Source organism: Vanellus vanellus, assembly GCF_965231255.1.
Source record: "Vanellus vanellus genome assembly, chromosome: 11".
Lineage (NCBI taxonomy): Eukaryota > Metazoa > Chordata > Aves > Charadriiformes > Charadriidae > Vanellus > Vanellus vanellus.
The window spans coordinates 25,363,872-25,379,701 of NC_138916.1; the positions used below are offsets into that span (position 1 = coordinate 25,363,872).

Here is a 15,830-nt window from a genome sequence, read left to right on the forward strand (position 1 = left end):
AATGTTGCTCCATCTTAAATCCAGATTGCTGGTGTAGCTTTATGTTCTTTAGGATGCGTGCGTGCTACAGTGGTCTCCTGGAGTTCACTGTAGACAATTGCTGTCATCCATAGAGGCATCTTTATAAATTCTCTTCTGGCTTAAGGGTGCGAACAAAATGCCTCTGTCTACTGTAGGACAGCAGAAACACTGGGGTATCCTTAGCTTAATGATGAGTGACACGAGGTTGCTCAAGATAGAAGGTCATAAAAATCTTCTGTTCTATTTTTGTCTGACAGCAAATGAGTCTGTTGGGGTTTTTTTGTTGTTGGGTTTTTTTTAAGCCATGGAAGGACGATTAGGAGCATCAATTGGCAAAATTATGTTTGCATTCTGGCAGATTGTAGTTCATTCAAAGTCAGCTCTGAGCTTCAATTTAAGGCATTAGGAGGAATTTTTCTAAGACTTGTATATCAGTCACCCTTCAGGCAGGAGTTCTTTGCCTGTTTGTCCAAGGACACGTATGTGCTAGTCTGTCCTGGGGAAAGCTACCAGCAGTGTCACAGTGGTGGAACAGCTTAAGTTCAGTGCATGAGAACCTTTTCAGTCATCCCCCACCGTTCCCAGGAGCAGATATCATCAGCTTACACTGAGCTTACATGTGAATAGCTCAAAACTCAGGATCTGTGTGTTTTCTCCAAAGAAGCTCTGGCTAAAAAGGAGCTTTGCAGAGAAAGCGCTGAGGTTCTGAAGAGCAACGGGTGGAGACGAGGCAGCAGTGTGTCCTTACACCAAAAAAGGCCAACAGCATGCTTTGCTGGATTATCAGGAGCACAGCCGTCAGGCTGAGGGGTTTGGTTCTTCCCCTCTCTTCACCTCTTGCGAGGCTGACTCCTGTCCTGGGCTCCCTGGTGCAAGAGGGCTGTGGATGCGGCGGGTGGAAGCCCATGACGGGGCAGTGGAGGTGGATGGGGGCTGCAGTGCGTGACTTTGGAGGAGAAGCTGAGCGAGCGGGGCTTGTTCAGACCAGAAGCTCTGGGGAGTGGAGACCTTAATGCTGTTCAGCCACGTAAATGGGAGGTTCCAGAGGAGGTGGAGACAGGCTGTCCTCCAAGGCACCTGGTGATAGGACGGGAACCAACAGACACAAGTTGTAGCGTGGGAAATTCCAGTTAACTAGGAGGAACAAATTTTTCATCATGAGCGTGCCAAGTATTGGAACAGGGGCCCAGAGAGGCTGTGACATCTCCTTTCTTGGAGGTATTCAAAACTTGACTGGACAAACCCTAGCAAGCTTGATGCAGGTTGGCCCTGCTGGGGCTTTGGGAAAGAAGCCTCCAGAGGTTCCTTCCAACCTAAATCGTGCTGTGATGCTGTATTTTAGAATCAAGAGCTGCTTGCATATAGTTAACAGTAGTAACAGTTGCGCTTTTCCAGTTAGATACTGATGGGCAGTATGTCAGGGCCTTTTCCTTGCCAGACAAGGTGGAACAAGATAACCTGCTTGTTTCTGGAAGCCTTTTGTATGTGGGAGTAGTGTTGTTTTTAGCCGTTGGTATTCTCAGTACAGAATACACCATCAAGATGGTTTAGCAGAGAATTTATAGCCCATCAGTGGCTTTGTCTGTCCCACAGTAAGGTTTTGTCTCGCTCACAATTGCTTTCCTCAGTCGAAAGAATCCCGTTTCAAATGCCCAACGTTCCTTAAATATCACATTAAGTCAAGTCACTCTACAGAACACTGTGCCTTGGAGAAGCAAAACCCAGCAGCTGCCAAAGCCACCGGTATTAGGTTGCCCTCCTGTGCGTGAGACTGTCTTGCACACCATATTCCTCGCCATAGGGTAAGCCAAGTTCCTCGCTGTGTGCGCATCTGGTGCTTTGCAAAGGTGGTTCACGGAGCAATCGGACCTACTCTGGAGTAGCAGGACATGACCAAGTGGATGTGAAATACCGTCTGGGCAGCAGCTTGTGAAAGCAAGCTCTCTGGTCACATGGCTTTCCTTTCTGTGTGACAGAGGGATTAATCCACATTTGCTGATCAACACATCAGGCAGTCCTTTCTTCTACCCGGTGTCCCACAGGAAAAGGAGCTTTCCAAAGAGAAAGGGCAGAAGAGAAGCGCAGCCCAGAGACATGAACATCAGTGATTTGGCATCCTGGCTCTTTTGCCATGAGTACGTAGATTTGCTGACTGGAGGGTGTCGAGGTGTTTCTCCTAGGCCAGGGCGAGGAAGCCAAATGGAAATAAACCCCTGGATGGAGTTAGGAACTTCCCTGGTGCTGAGTTTTGGGCTACCTGTTGTGCATTGGGCACTACTGAGTTTAGAAAGGGGAATAGTGCCTCCCCATGCTCCCTGGCATCATGTTGTTCCCTGAGATTGCCCGTGAAGTGGGCAGTTCATTCCTCATTCTCTGACTAACCCTGCTTTTCTGTAGTTGCATGCAGTGGAGATGTAATACTAACACCTTCCATGCCTTTCCAGGGTCACAATGCACCGGCCTGTTTAGCACCACTGTGCTGGGAGGCTCCTCCAGTGCCCCCAACCTCCAGGACTACGCACGCAGCCATGGCAAAAAGTTTGCCAGCAGCCTGACATACAAAGACGGTATGTGTGTTCCCTGTGCAGCAGGTCGTTAATTTGTGGACTTTGGTGTCTCAGGATGCGATTGAGACAGACTTAGACTGTGAAGAAGAATGACAGTTGAATGTTGTACATTCGTCACATCTGCAGTAATGCATTTTATCATATCCCAAGAAATCGTGATCCTTGCTAGGACAAGGCAGGAGCTGACATTGTGCGAGCGGTTTTATACTGATACATGGTATTGCTGGGGTCTGATTTTGCTCTGACATTTTAATACTGCTTGCTGTTGTGGAGGATTTATGGGTCTAGATACTAAATAGGTTTGTCTTGGTGTGGAAATCCAGTGCATCACATCATCTTGCTTACCTTGGTGATCTTGCTGATGCTAAAGGAAGCTTTTGTGGAGACAGTAATCCTCACCCTACGGAAAGCGGAGCCGTGGCAAAGGCAGAACAATGTGGTTGGGGTGGGTAAGATGGGTACTAGAGTAAGGCTGGGCACACAGAAGGGTCCGAGGTAGCTGTCCGAAAGCAGATGTAATGTGCCTGAAATGCTTGAGGTAGGCGGAATACTTGGGTGAAATACTGCAAAAGGGCCAGAGGGTTTAGTTATTGTGCAGTTCTGCAGAAGCTGCATTAAAGTTCAGCAAGACAGTCTGGTAAATGTATTTGGGTCATTAGTATAAATGTTCCCCAGTGCACACGGTGAAGGGAGTTGCCGGCTGCGGACTGATCTGCCGTTAGTACTGGTGCATTGTGCACTGAGAAGCAGAGAGAGTGTTGCTACTTTCAAGGAAATTGGAGCACGGGGAAGGACTGAGGTATCCTGGAGGGGTTGTAGGGCTGTAATGCACAAGTGCGAGTGTCCGTTGTGACCCTGATAAGAAAGGCACTCAGCTCTGCAAGTGCTGACTGACGGACCATTGAGTTGAGCAGCATTGAACAAACCTCTGCATGGATGGGATCGGCACAGCGTGCTGTGTCCCGGTTGGAAATCCACTTAATGTTGCACAGCTCGGCTCCCCGGCATCTGAATGGATGTGAGATTATCTGTCTCTCTTTTCCCTTTTTGCATTAGTTCCCAAAAATAGTATTTTGCTCAATACTTTACAGTCCGAGTGCCTTTCTTACCAGGATCATAACAAACACTAGCGCTGGTGGGTTACAAGGCGGGGAGATGATTAAGGCAGTAATTTGGGGCCTTTGGGGAAAACAGGAGGTTGGTTTGTTGGGATTTTTGTCCAGTTTTGAGGCAAGGAAAATGGCCTGGCAAATCAGGGTGGAAAGATGCTATCCAATTCTCAGACCTATTGGGACCTCGTGAATGCCGTTGTACCGAGACCATGATGTGTACGGGCTTTCTGTGCTGCTTTTCGCTGTGCGAGGGAGCACTGCGTTGCTTCTCACCTCCTCGGGGAGCGCCCCAGCATGCAGCGGGCTGTGGGCGACAGAGACAGGGAGGGTGAACTGGGAGGACTTTGAACCCTGCTGTACCCGTCTGAGCTGCTCGAGGCAGCAAGTGCTGGCTACGGATGGGTCCCAGAATAAGCTGATGGTGTCTGGCACGGGATGGAGGTGTGAATACCAGGAGAGCGCTGAAAAAGCCCGTGAGGGCTCTGGCTGCTTTTCTTCCATAGCTCTGCAAGCAGCGGAGATCCACGGCAGCGCTGATTTCAGGGAAAAGCATCAAAGACTGCCTGCTCTGTGCCCAGCTGGGACCAGAAGAAGTTCTGCTCAGTCCTGGTGCTGTGCTGACGTTCTCTGGCACTGCGTTAGTAGGAGTGTGCCCGCAACTGGCTACCTGCGTTCAAGGTCCAGAGCAGAGGCCCGCTGCGTTAGCCTGAATTCAGAGACAAGGTCTCTGCGTGCTGGGACACACTTGTACCCTCAAGTACTTAAAAGGCAGACTTATTTAACTAGTGTGTGTCTAACACAGCCCAGAATTATTCATCTTGACGTTACACCTATCTTCCACGTTTCTTAGTGTGCTATGGCACCCTGTGCTACCAGCACCTTGCTGCAATAAGAGCAATGGTGAGGAAGAGGCGGGGGGGGCTTGGAAAAACGAGTAGGAGGCAGAGGGGCGTTCAGCTTCTGGGAAAGGTAGTTTGGAATGTGAAATAAGCCCTTGAGCTGCATGTTCCCGCTTAAATTAGTAGCAATGAAATGCTGAACAATGGCATTTAGACCAAACATCACTAGAGCTGAATACAGTGACGCAGCAGCTACAGCAGACTCTTGGAGTAAGTTCGTATCAAGGCCCTTTTCACAGGCATCAAGCTAATCATGTTTTAAAACCTTCAAATTTGGGAGCACATCTTTGCATGAACTCTTTGATATTTTTTCACGGCTGTGATGCTTCAAGGCGTGGTGCATGGCTTATAGCACTTCCTCAAAGACTTGCTCAAGTGAAGTTAAAGTGGCCCTTATTTCTGAAGTCTTTTTTGCTTGGGGCTGGAGGAGGAGCGCTTCAGTGGGGAGTTGTGTCCCAACCTCAGGTTGAGGGAAGGTCCGCTGATGGTTGTGATTTGAGGTTGCCTTGCCTGAAGCCATGGGTCCCGTAAGCTGTGTTGCAGTACCATTTAAATTGACGTGCTGTAAGGACAAGGGGCAGACGTGGGGTGGAACGGAGATGGTTACCAGCTGGCTGACTGCAGCTCCAGGACTTGGATGCTTCTAAGGGACTGCATGTGTAGGGAAGCTTGTCATGCTCTATTTGTTGAGTTTAAAGAAAGAAGAACAATTTGTAGGGCTATTATGCCGGTGAAGAAAATTGCAGCAAGTTTGAGAGCTGGTTTAAATATATTATTTGGCCAAGTCAGTGGATGTAGCTAGAGAAGCGCAATGGGGGTGTGGAGCATAAATTGATCCGCGTATCTCCTAACCTTGGTGTAGAGGGGTAGGTGTCAGACCCTACTGACTAGGTAGGACAGACGCATGAAACATGAAAGAGAAATAAAACCGTTTTCTAATATTTCCTGAAAGTTCCTAAATAGCAGCAAAAAGTATGATTGGCTGGGGTCTCACGTCAAATCCTACATACAGATGGTCTGATGTAGGCCATTCTTTCCCATGACAGCTGAGGAATTTCAAGAATGGGAATAAACTGAAGTTTTTAGCCTTTTTTTTTGTGTACATGGAGACTAATCCATGTCTTTTAAAGCTCATCTCTCTGCAGCCCATTATATGCCTACAGTCTGTCCCTGCACTGTCTCTCCAATGTGTGGTTTCTGTGGGAGAGCTTGGCCTGGCCTGGGACATGGCCAGGAGGAGCCTGAGGACCAGTCTGACGGGTGTATCCCAAGACCTCTTCTGTAGTGACATGCTTTGAGCAACAGAGCTGTAGAGGCAGGTCTTCACGGGTCTTCTGTTTGTTCCCTGACTCATTAGTTGATTTCGCTTTAAACTCATAAATAGCTCTGTTCAGCTTGCATTAAGAGGATGTCCTGAGCTGCACTTACCCATGCCAGGGCTCCTCAGTTCCTCTGCAGAACGGTTGTCGTTTCCTTGGGCAGAGGTGAATGCTGAGAACTGTCCTCCTGCGGTGCCGCTGCTTGCTTGGCCACGTGCTCCCGTGGCTGCGAGCATGGCCTGACTGCATCGGGCACTGGACCGAGCCCGGGTCGCTCTCGGGATGGCTGGCAGTGTGGTGGGGAGGTACGGGATGCTGCCTGTGACCGAGAGAGCGTGGCTGAGGTCTCGTAGTGTCAGGGGAGACCCCGGCGGGGCAGCGCCAGGGAAGCGGGGAGCTGGCAGAGCGCGAGGAAGCCGAGAGGCTCGGCCAGACCCGCAGGCAGAGCGTGCCCAGGGTGCTGCCGTAGTGCCCGCGGGGTGTGCGCTATGGGGGTCAGGAAGAAGGTGGACCTGAAAGGGTAGTTGCAAGCATGTGAAGGTCGGGGGATCCTTAGGAGCAGGCTGTTAACTGAGATGATCTGTTTTTATTTCCTCAGAGCTCTTGTCTATGCCAGCCGTAAAACGATTTTCTGTGTCGTTTGCAAAGCATCCGACTAATGGTACGTTTGCTTCCTTGATTTGACGTTCCCTCACACTTCTAACCCCATGCTCACATTCAGTTCTCTCTGCACATATTCTCCTCTCAGCCTTCTTGTGGTTTTTTTTGTGTCTGTGTATCTGGTGTCCAAACATGCTTCACCTTCCCCCATTGTCTCGTTGTGACTAACTTGTTCATTCACCCTCTGTTACTGCTCAGTGGTTGCTCTGCTGTTCCCCACGGCGTTTGTGTCCCAGGTGACAAAGCAAGAGCAGTGGCTCTGTGAACGGACTCCTCAGCAGCTTGTAATCCCACTGCTAACATTGAGGCCTTCTTTCACGCTCCCTTTTCGGGGTGTGGGGGTCGGGGGGAGAATACCATCGAAGCTGGGGCAGGGGGTGTCCACTCCATGTTCTAAGAGCATCAGCAGCGTAGGCCCTCAGTTTCTACAATGCAGATTTGCAGGAGGAGACAAGCATAGCCTGAGGCTACCCATGTGTCACCTGGAGGAGCGCAGTCTACGGTGGGAGAGAAGGAGGTGCTAACAGCATTCTCTCTGCACATGGTATTCCTCAGCACAGTCGTCTTGGGAGTACTGGTAACCTCGTGGCCTCCTATTTGCAAACTTGTCTGTAGGGTGGTCCCTTGGTTACTCCGGGCATGGTGGTGGTGGTGGGAGTAGGCTCACCTTTCCTGCAGACATTACCCTGGGAATGGTGTCTCTCCAGAACTTTGACTCATCTGCTGCTGGTGGACAATGCTGCCTTCCTGAGGTAGGAGGGGTTCGGCCCCATGCCGCCCAGGGTGATGTAACCTGCCTCGCTCCTGTCACGCCAGTAGCTGTCACCAGCCTTGGTAAAGGAGGACATCTGACATTGCTTGTGTTTACTCGCTATCTCTGCTTCACACTGCCACTAACCTGACAGCTGAACTGTGAGTCTTTTGAGGTTACAGACCACTAGCTCTGTTGTAGCAGATGCCTTCAACTAGTGTTTATTATTCCAAGTCTTGCACAGAAACTTTTGGAAAGGTTTGTTTCGCAGCACCACTCCTACCTCATGGCTCCTGCTGTTGAGACAAGTTAGAACCAAAGCACATCACTGAAAGATGTCAGGTTAAATATTTCTGTCTTATGTGATCAAGGCTGCTTCTGCAATCTTGTTGCTCAGTAAATATGAAAATATTCTGCTCTGCGTGATCTGGAAGATGAAAAAAGTTCAGAAGACTGTCATGAAGACCAAAGTTTTGGGAAAGATGAAAGCGGAAGGGGCAGCTAAAAGTGGCTTTATTGTTTCACTTATCTGAAGGGAACCTGTTTTCTGTGCTTGCTCGGTTTTGTTTTTCCCAGAGTGGCCAACTGCTCAGTTTGTTTGTATGTCTGGATGCCATCTGAGCTCACGTGGTGTATGTCAGCAGGATGTGTTGTTCTATCTTGCCAGCAAAACTTGTACCCAGCACCAGTCTCTCCTAAGCCACACTGTAAAGCAGCTGCCCCCGCCCCAAGTACAATAAAGTGAAACGGGGCATCAGGTTTTCCCCAGGAACCCCATGAATATTTCTAGTGGCAAAGTGCTCCTTAATCAAGAAAGAAAAGACAGAGGTCCAGCAGGTGTGAGGTATTTGGTCCAGGCTTGGCCCTGGTTGTAGCAGAAGGACATTTAGCCACCTCAACCACTCGCCTGAGGACGCAAAAGCTTATTCACAGCTCTGAATCTGGATTTTGTTTCTGAAGACCTGCCCCTGTGTGGCGAAAGGGGATGGGAGAACCAGAGCAGTGGCCAAGCACAGCGTCAGGCCAGATGCTTTGTGTCCTGATCTGTGAGTCTTGGGAGTGTGTCGTGAGTCCTGAGGCTGTGTACGTGGAGGAGAAGACATGCCTGCATGCTAGTATCTCGTCCGCCATGCAAGGCTACCACAGGAGACTGCACAGGGCTGTCCTGAGAGTGTAGAGAGGGTTGGTCAGCACTTCTGTGCCCGCTCTGTCCCTCCCCGCTCTGAGCACTGTGCTCTCGGTCCAACCCTGCCGTCCCCAGCGTCCCTTCCACAGCCTCCGTCCGTCTGGCGCGGGGCCGTTGCTCCCTCCCATGCGCTGAGGCGGCCCTCTGTGTGTGGGTGTGGGACTCCAGCGCTCTGTTGGCAGTCGGGATTTCTTGTCTCAGCTGGGGGAGGGCGAGTGTGGGCCGACCTTCTTCTCTAGCCAAACCTGAGCTGTGCTGGACTTGGAACGTGTCCTAAAATTTATTGGCTTGTCAGACTTTGGCTGACAAAGATGAAGCCTGCTCAGGGGGTGCCCCTGCGCTGCAGCTGCCTTTGGCCGAGGCTGGGCCGGGGGGAGGCCGGCCCGCTGCTGAGACCTCTGCGGATCTGGGGACGTTCCTCACCCGCTCGCCGCGGGAGGGATGGGGCCTCGGTGTGTGGTGCGGGTCTTGCCCGCCCGGCGGCCCTGGTGCTGGCAGCTCCATCCCCACATCTCCACAGCATCTCTGTCCCCGGCTGCACCTGCCCCGCTCCTCTCACTCTCTGGCCCCCTTTCCTCCAGATGCGTTTGAGCACCACCACGTTGCCCAGTTGCTGCGCCGGTTTTCCTCTGACTATGCCACGAACCGGAACATCTCCCTGGATGCCGCTCTAGCCCATCACCTGCAGCAGTGCTCCTACCACCTGCGCCTCTTCAGGAGCTGGCTGATCTCAGGGCAGGATGACTTGGAGTGTCTTTACGGTACTGCACGCTGCAGCTGCCTTGGTCCCGTGCTCTTGTAGCTGAGCGGGGACCACTGTCTGCTTGAGAATGCAAAGTATGCTTTGCTTCTAAAAAAGGAAAGCATTTCCCTCACCGCATCACTCAAATCTCTGGGCTGCTGCTGCAGCGAGCTGTGTGGGCTGTTGCACCCGGCAGTTTTGGAGCCTTAGGCAGTAGCGGTCCCACACGGAGCCAGAGCTCTTCGTGTGGCTATAACGGTGCTCTCTCCATCCTTGGCAATTGTTGGTTGCCTCCTTCCTTTAGCCAGGGTAAGCCCTTCAGCTTCCTTCAGGCGAGGCGTAATGCCCTGCCGACGCGACACCCCTGTGCAGGTCTCAGTGGGGCGCTGCAAGGGGTCCCGCTGCTAACGGAGGGACCGAAGCGTAAGAGTATGGGAAGAAAGAAGATTAAGGAGGCGCTGCAGCTGGTCACGTGCAGAGTGAACTTGCTGTGGAAATTTTGGGGAAGTGAGTGCTTGTGGGACTGCGTTGTTTCTAGAGAGACCAAGTTAAGATAGGGTAGAAACTGAGCTGCTGTGTGGCTGCATTGCATGGCGTCTGTTTTGCGGGTTAGGATCTTCGCAGGGTTTCTCGTCTCTGGTGGGAAGAGGTAGGCGATTTCAGTATTGAATCTAGATGTTAGAAATCAAAGCTTGCTACTGGTTCTCTGATGTTTTTCAGCCTCTGGCACAGATGGGAAGTCTGCTGCATCGAGGTCCCAGTGCTTCTAAGACAAGCAGAAGGATTCCTCTCGGAGAGGGGCAGCTAGCTGGGGCCGGCTGCTCGTGTTTCCCTTGCACCATAAAACCTGCCTGGTGCATGCGGCTTGCTGAGCTGTGTGGTGTGATGCATGGACCTCCTTTCTCACTCAGACCCATAGGTGGAAGGGTCAGGGACAGTATAGCTTTTTGTGTAGGGAAGCAAGAGGATCAAGCATTTTCAGAGCCTGGAAAAGAAAATTTTTCTTACACAGTCTGTTTTTTCTTGATACGGCCCTTTCTGTCAAGTAGGCAATTTGGAGATGGCAGTTGCTTTTCATATATAATTAGGACCATCCTCGGTCTCCTAGCAACAAATACTAAAAAAGAGCAAAACTGCTTCAAGGGAAGAGATGCTGGAACACAGCAGACTGCTCCAAAGCCAAGGCTGAGCTTCCCCTGCTGCAGATCTCAGCCATCTCCTGTGCACGCTGGTGGGGAGAGAAGATGAACTCAGTGCTTTGGGCAGCGATACGCCAATATTGCAGCACGGTGCTGGGTTGTGCAGCTTGCCCTAACGCGGCCAAGCGTACGGGTTATGTACCACAGCGTAGCAGCCTTTCCTGCGTGGAAATCACATCTCTGCAATCAGTGAGTTCGTTCCTGCTGTTTTCTCAGTCTGTTGTCAAGCCCCCAGTTAATTAGCGTGTTTAGGATTCCTGCTGGGGTTCTCCTCAGAGCAGACGTGTCTCCAGTCTCTGTAGCTGACAGCTCAGCTTCCCCCTCTTGTGAAAACTACATACTCCTATCCTCTCCTTCTTGGCTTGCAACCATACTTCTATCCACACAAAGAAAAGATGAAGTAAAAGATAGAACCAGGGAGTTAAAAGTATGCATTTGGCATCCATAGTTGGAAAGGTCCACGGTGACCCCTGAAGCAATCTGGGAACCTGTGCTTATCTGCGTGGTCACGGCTGGGAAAGAGAAGAGTGTGAAGTAAGTTCACGTTGGTAATGAATTGCAGTGGTACTGAAGCCAAGGTCAGCTGTGAAGGAACAGAGAAGGAGCCTGTGATAATGAGCGGGCAGTGAACCAGCAGGGGATGTTCAGTGTAACTGAATTTAAATGACGAGGGGAAACAGCCTCAAATTCTTATCTGAAATGGTGGGCTCTGACCTGACCATCACCACTTGGGACGATGTGGAAAAGGTAGAAATTTGCAGTCTGGGAAAGATGTTTGTGACAGTGGTTGGAGTGGGCTGGGGAGGGGTGGTGGGGATCCGCAGTTCAGTGTCTGTTCCAGCACAGGAGCTGAGGGGTTTCTAATGGAGTGAGTTAGAGGCAGCTTCAGACGGAAGTGATTTTTTTCCACGCAGAGTGAAACTGCTCACCATGGTACATGGGGGTGTTCGGGGCTTAACTGAGCTCAAGGGGAGACTGGAGAATATGGATGAGACTCATCAGGTTCGGAGCAGCTCTGAGCTGCAGGTCACTGGAGTTTGGGGGACTACCTGGGGGAAGAGGCCCGACGTGCTGTCTAGTCTCATACCCCTTCGTTCGTAGCCACTCCTGGCACTGTGGGCAGAGGGGTGCTGAACTAGGATTGACCTTCAGGCTGACTGGACAGGCTTAAATTTAGAAAGGCTGGTTAGCAAAAGTCCCAGTTCATGTACATATCGTGTATGCATATATAAACACATACAAATACACGTGTGGCATACTGGAGTTCTCCCAACAGAAGAAGGCTGGGCTGACCAAGCATGTTGGAGAGGAACTTGCTGAGTGTGCTTTCTCCCGCGCCCTTCAGAATCCGTGCTGAGACTGGGCAAGTGCTTCTTTATTCCAGAAGAGCTGACGTAGAGACCTTCGGCGTACAGACCTTTTGGGCATGTGCCAGATCTGCCTGTTGCCTGTGAGATCTCCGTTAGAAAGGACCAGGCTCCCCCTCCACTCCAATGGAGAGTTCACAATTGGAGAGCTGGGTAGGAACTCGGCAACTTCTGCTAATCACATCATGTGTAGTAATGTTCAGAACCCCCAGGCAAAAATGTAATACGCAAAAAGGTTTGCTTTGGACCAGAAAGACTTCTCACCTGAGTCTTCCTTGAGATCTGTCTTTGTCTGTTGGCTGACAGCAGCTTGGCTGCTTTCTACTCGCCAGCCTGCTGCAGCAGCACGTACGCTCTTTCTTTTCACGAGCCCACTCTGCCAGTAGAGAAGCTTGCCGTATTTGGGACCTCAGCTCAATCCTAGTAAAGCTGAGGAACATGCCATTTGGACTACTTGAAGACTGCTCTGCTGGCTCCTAGCTGATCTGCTGAATTACCAGTTCTGAGGGACAACCACACCAACACTGATTTCATTCCGGGGGGCGCATGTGTTCCATATGAACTCCACTTTCCAAACTCATATTACACAGTGTGCTTTCTTCTTGTCTCTCTGGGGCGTACACAGAATTTAGGAAACACTGTGTTACCTTGATTCAAATTAGATGCTTCCTCTTAATGAACTGGTATTGATCTCCTCTCAAGGGTTTAGACTGGAATATCTCCTGCAGTAATCAAGAAGGTGCAAATAAATTTAAATCTTGTTTTCTCCCTTGTTCTTCCCTTTCACCAGTATAAAAATCTGCTGCTTTTACTTCTGCTGCTAATGCCTTTGGTTGAATTTTCTTTCAGAGCTCAGGGTGGCTGAAGGAAATATAACTGAATGGATGAAAGTACCTGTTACATCTGCAGTGGCAGAGCTGTAGGGTAACACAGCATATAGGGTTCACTCAGAGATCTGCAACATATTTGCTCGGCGTTCAAGCCGTGTAATCATAAAGTAGGTGTTGGCTATTCAGAATTCGTCATTGTGTAGTCCAGGTAAAAAGGTGGCGCTTCTTGACTCTTTCTTTGAGGTCATCTGATGAGAGAGAGCTGTTCACGGGAATTGTATCTGTGTGTTCCTACTGCCTGCTGGAGCCTCCTAGAAATCTGGGATTCTCTGCTTTAGACGGAAGATGTGAGACAGGTGCGGGTCTACATTTGCTTTATACGATACAGCGTGCTAGGTGATCCCTGCAAAAGGGTCCTTATACCCAAATCACCTTCTTAATACTCTTAGGAAGTGTTGTGTGTCGGTACCAGGCAGCTCTGAAACAGTCTTACTCCAAGGGGATGGTCACTGCCTGCTTGAACATCTCAAACACTTCTTCATAAACCATGATTACGCTGAGTAGACTCTGACAGTGTGCAGTAAAGTGTGCACGTGCCACAACGTGAATCTCTAGAGAGGAGAGCTCAAACTGGAACACCGTTAACTCAGCTGTAATGGCCATTCTCTGTGCTGCTGTGTCAGGATGCTGCTGTGTTATTGATTCAGAGTGGAGATTCACCCATAGCTGCTCCCCCACATCACGCGCGGTCCCCTCGGGCGTCCACAGTGTTACATACTCAGCAGTATCTGCCTTGTGTATCTTAAGGTTTTTTCCCATAACCGAGTCTTGTTTTCTTGACTCTAACAGATGGTTTCTTCCTATTTTAAGGAACAAAATTTTGGGGACGTAACCACACTGTACTCCTTGCCCGGAGAAGATTACAGTTCACTTTGGGGTTCATTTTTAGGTACTCTGGTCTGCAGACCCCAGCCGGGTGCCTCTCCCTGCAGGGCAGCGCTCACTCTGGAGGAAGCAGGTTGCCCTCTGCGCCCCTAATGCAGCCAGTGTAGAATAGAATCACAGAATTGTCTAGGTTGGAAGAGACCCTTGGGATCATCGAGTCCAACCATCTACCCTACTCTACAAAGTTCTCCCCTACACCATATCCCCCAACACCACATCTAAACGTCTCTTAAACACATCCAGGGATGGCGACTCAACCACCTCCCTGGGCAGTCTGTGCCAATGCCCGACCACTCTTTCTGTGAAAAATTCTTCCTAATGTTCAGTCTAAACCTACCCTGGTGGAGCCTGAAGCCATTCCCTCTTGTTCTGAGGGAGAACAGACTTGTAGCCAGACTTGAACGAAATGAAAAATGAAACTGGTTCCTCTGTGGGCTGCTGTTTGACTTTGGTACAAAATGAACGGAATTCTGTCTAATTTCCTGCGGTATTGCCCGCATCGCAGGCTTCTGCCCTGCAGGCCCCAGGACAAAGTTCTGGGCCGCAGCGGCAGTAGCCCCGTGGCCCGCACTGGGTGACTGCCCGGCGGGAAAGGTTCCTGCCGTTCGCACTCACGCTTCATTTTTGCTGCCCCTTCCCAAAGATGTTGGTTCTTGGCTAAATGTGTGTGGGCAGCAGTGGTCAGAGCCTTCGCTGGGGACTGTGGCTGCTGCTGCGGTGCAGGTGAGGATGAGGGTCTGCAGCAGTAACTTCTGCTTCGGCTCTGCTGTGGTGTGAGACCGCCGCTGTCGGCCTCTCCCCGGCGGCTGAGCAGATCGGGGGAGGTGTGCAGGGAAGAGGGCTGCTGTGTACAAATGAGAGGGATTCCCTGAAAATAGTAGTGCTTTACCTTGAGGAGGTAAACTTTTCCTTTTTCTGTACTTGCCTGAGACCAGTTAAGTGATGTAGCGCTGAGCGGAGCTGTGCAAGCGGGCATTTGGCACTTTGGGGATAGTGTGTATCACATCAGCAGCGTTGTCGGTGTTCCGTGGTTCCTTTAATGCTGGATCTCTCATTTCCTCTTTTTAGCGGAGGAGCGCCCAAGCACTCAGATCCCCATCAGTGCCTCCAGTCTATCTTGTAACTGCATCGCTTTGCCCTATGTTATATTCAAACTTCTTCCCTTTTTCTTTGGAGACCCCAATAGCTGAGTCAACTTTGGCCCCTCTTATTCTGTTGTGAAGTGACCTTAGCCTCATACTATGCTCCTCCACAACGGTCTCCACGTGGCTGTTGAAGTCTTGCCCTCACCCTTTTCCTTTCGCTCTGTCTCTCAGCATGCCTAGTAGAAAATAATGAAGGGATACTCTTCCTTATTCAGCACTTCCACTCTAAGGACTTCTCAGCGAGTGACAGCAGAGTGTGGGATTTTTCCTGTGTCTTACATTCCTTCGACCTAGCCGAGGATTTGTTATCCTTCACGTCTTGAACGGGTGTTTGTAGCCCCTTTGGCGCATGGGTAACCTCTCTGGATTGTCTGGAGGGTTCTTTGTCTCCAGTAGCTGTTACAGCAGTGGACATCTCTGCAGCATTGCACACTGGTGATGGTCCGGTCTGCAGCCTCCTCACACTGCATATGGATTCACTCTAAATTCACGGCTGGCTCATGCTCCTTGCCTCTTGCAGAACTGGGTTAGGTGGGCGGATTGGAGCAGAGACTGTCCTGGAGGTGACTGGAGCAATGACGACACTTAGCAGATAATCCAGGTGCTCTAGGTCTTCTCCTTAGGTGCTGCCGAGCTGCAGGGATCAGTTTTGCCCCGCCGGTGTGCGGGGCAGCAATGCTGACTCAGCAGTGCGTCAGGAGCTGTTGTACTTTTTGCATTTCAGAGTCATTTTCCTTCTCCATAGGAACAGAGCCAATTCCTTCCCAGACTCTTTCTGAGCTCCTCGGAGGGAGCTGGGGGTCACGGAATGGGAAGCCTAAGCGTAGGAGGTTTAGAGGCCTTTAAACTCAAGAGGCGCAGAGCGGAGGAGACCTCATTCCCATGTGCCCGGAGACTCATTTGGTTCTTCCTTGCTGCTCTGGCAGTTCCAGGTTGGCGTGGGGCCGGAAAGCATTGCCGCGAGGCTGGGATGAAGAGGAAGATGCTTTGCCGTAATACTCCACTGGCTTGAGCAGCAAAGGATTTATTGTGAATGGTTGTGGTGCAGCTTAGCTCTGAGCAAGTGTCTCAAATGTTGAGATGCCCA

General features: G+C 50.7%; 1 protein-coding gene across 1 annotated transcript in view; it reads left to right on the plus strand.

Annotated features, from left to right (window-relative positions):
- Positions 1–15,830, plus strand: part of PPIP5K1 (diphosphoinositol pentakisphosphate kinase 1) — a gene marked incomplete at its 5' end in the record, with an annotated part of 46,369 nt that overhangs the window by 26,242 nt on the left and 4,297 nt on the right. Inside the window, 3 exons of the mRNA XM_082488561.1 lie at positions 2,466–2,588; positions 6,517–6,579; positions 9,097–9,276. Coding sequence (XP_082344687.1) covers positions 2,466–2,588; positions 6,517–6,579; positions 9,097–9,276 — 366 coding nt within the window. The remainder of the gene's footprint in view (positions 1–2,465; positions 2,589–6,516; positions 6,580–9,096; positions 9,277–15,830) is intronic.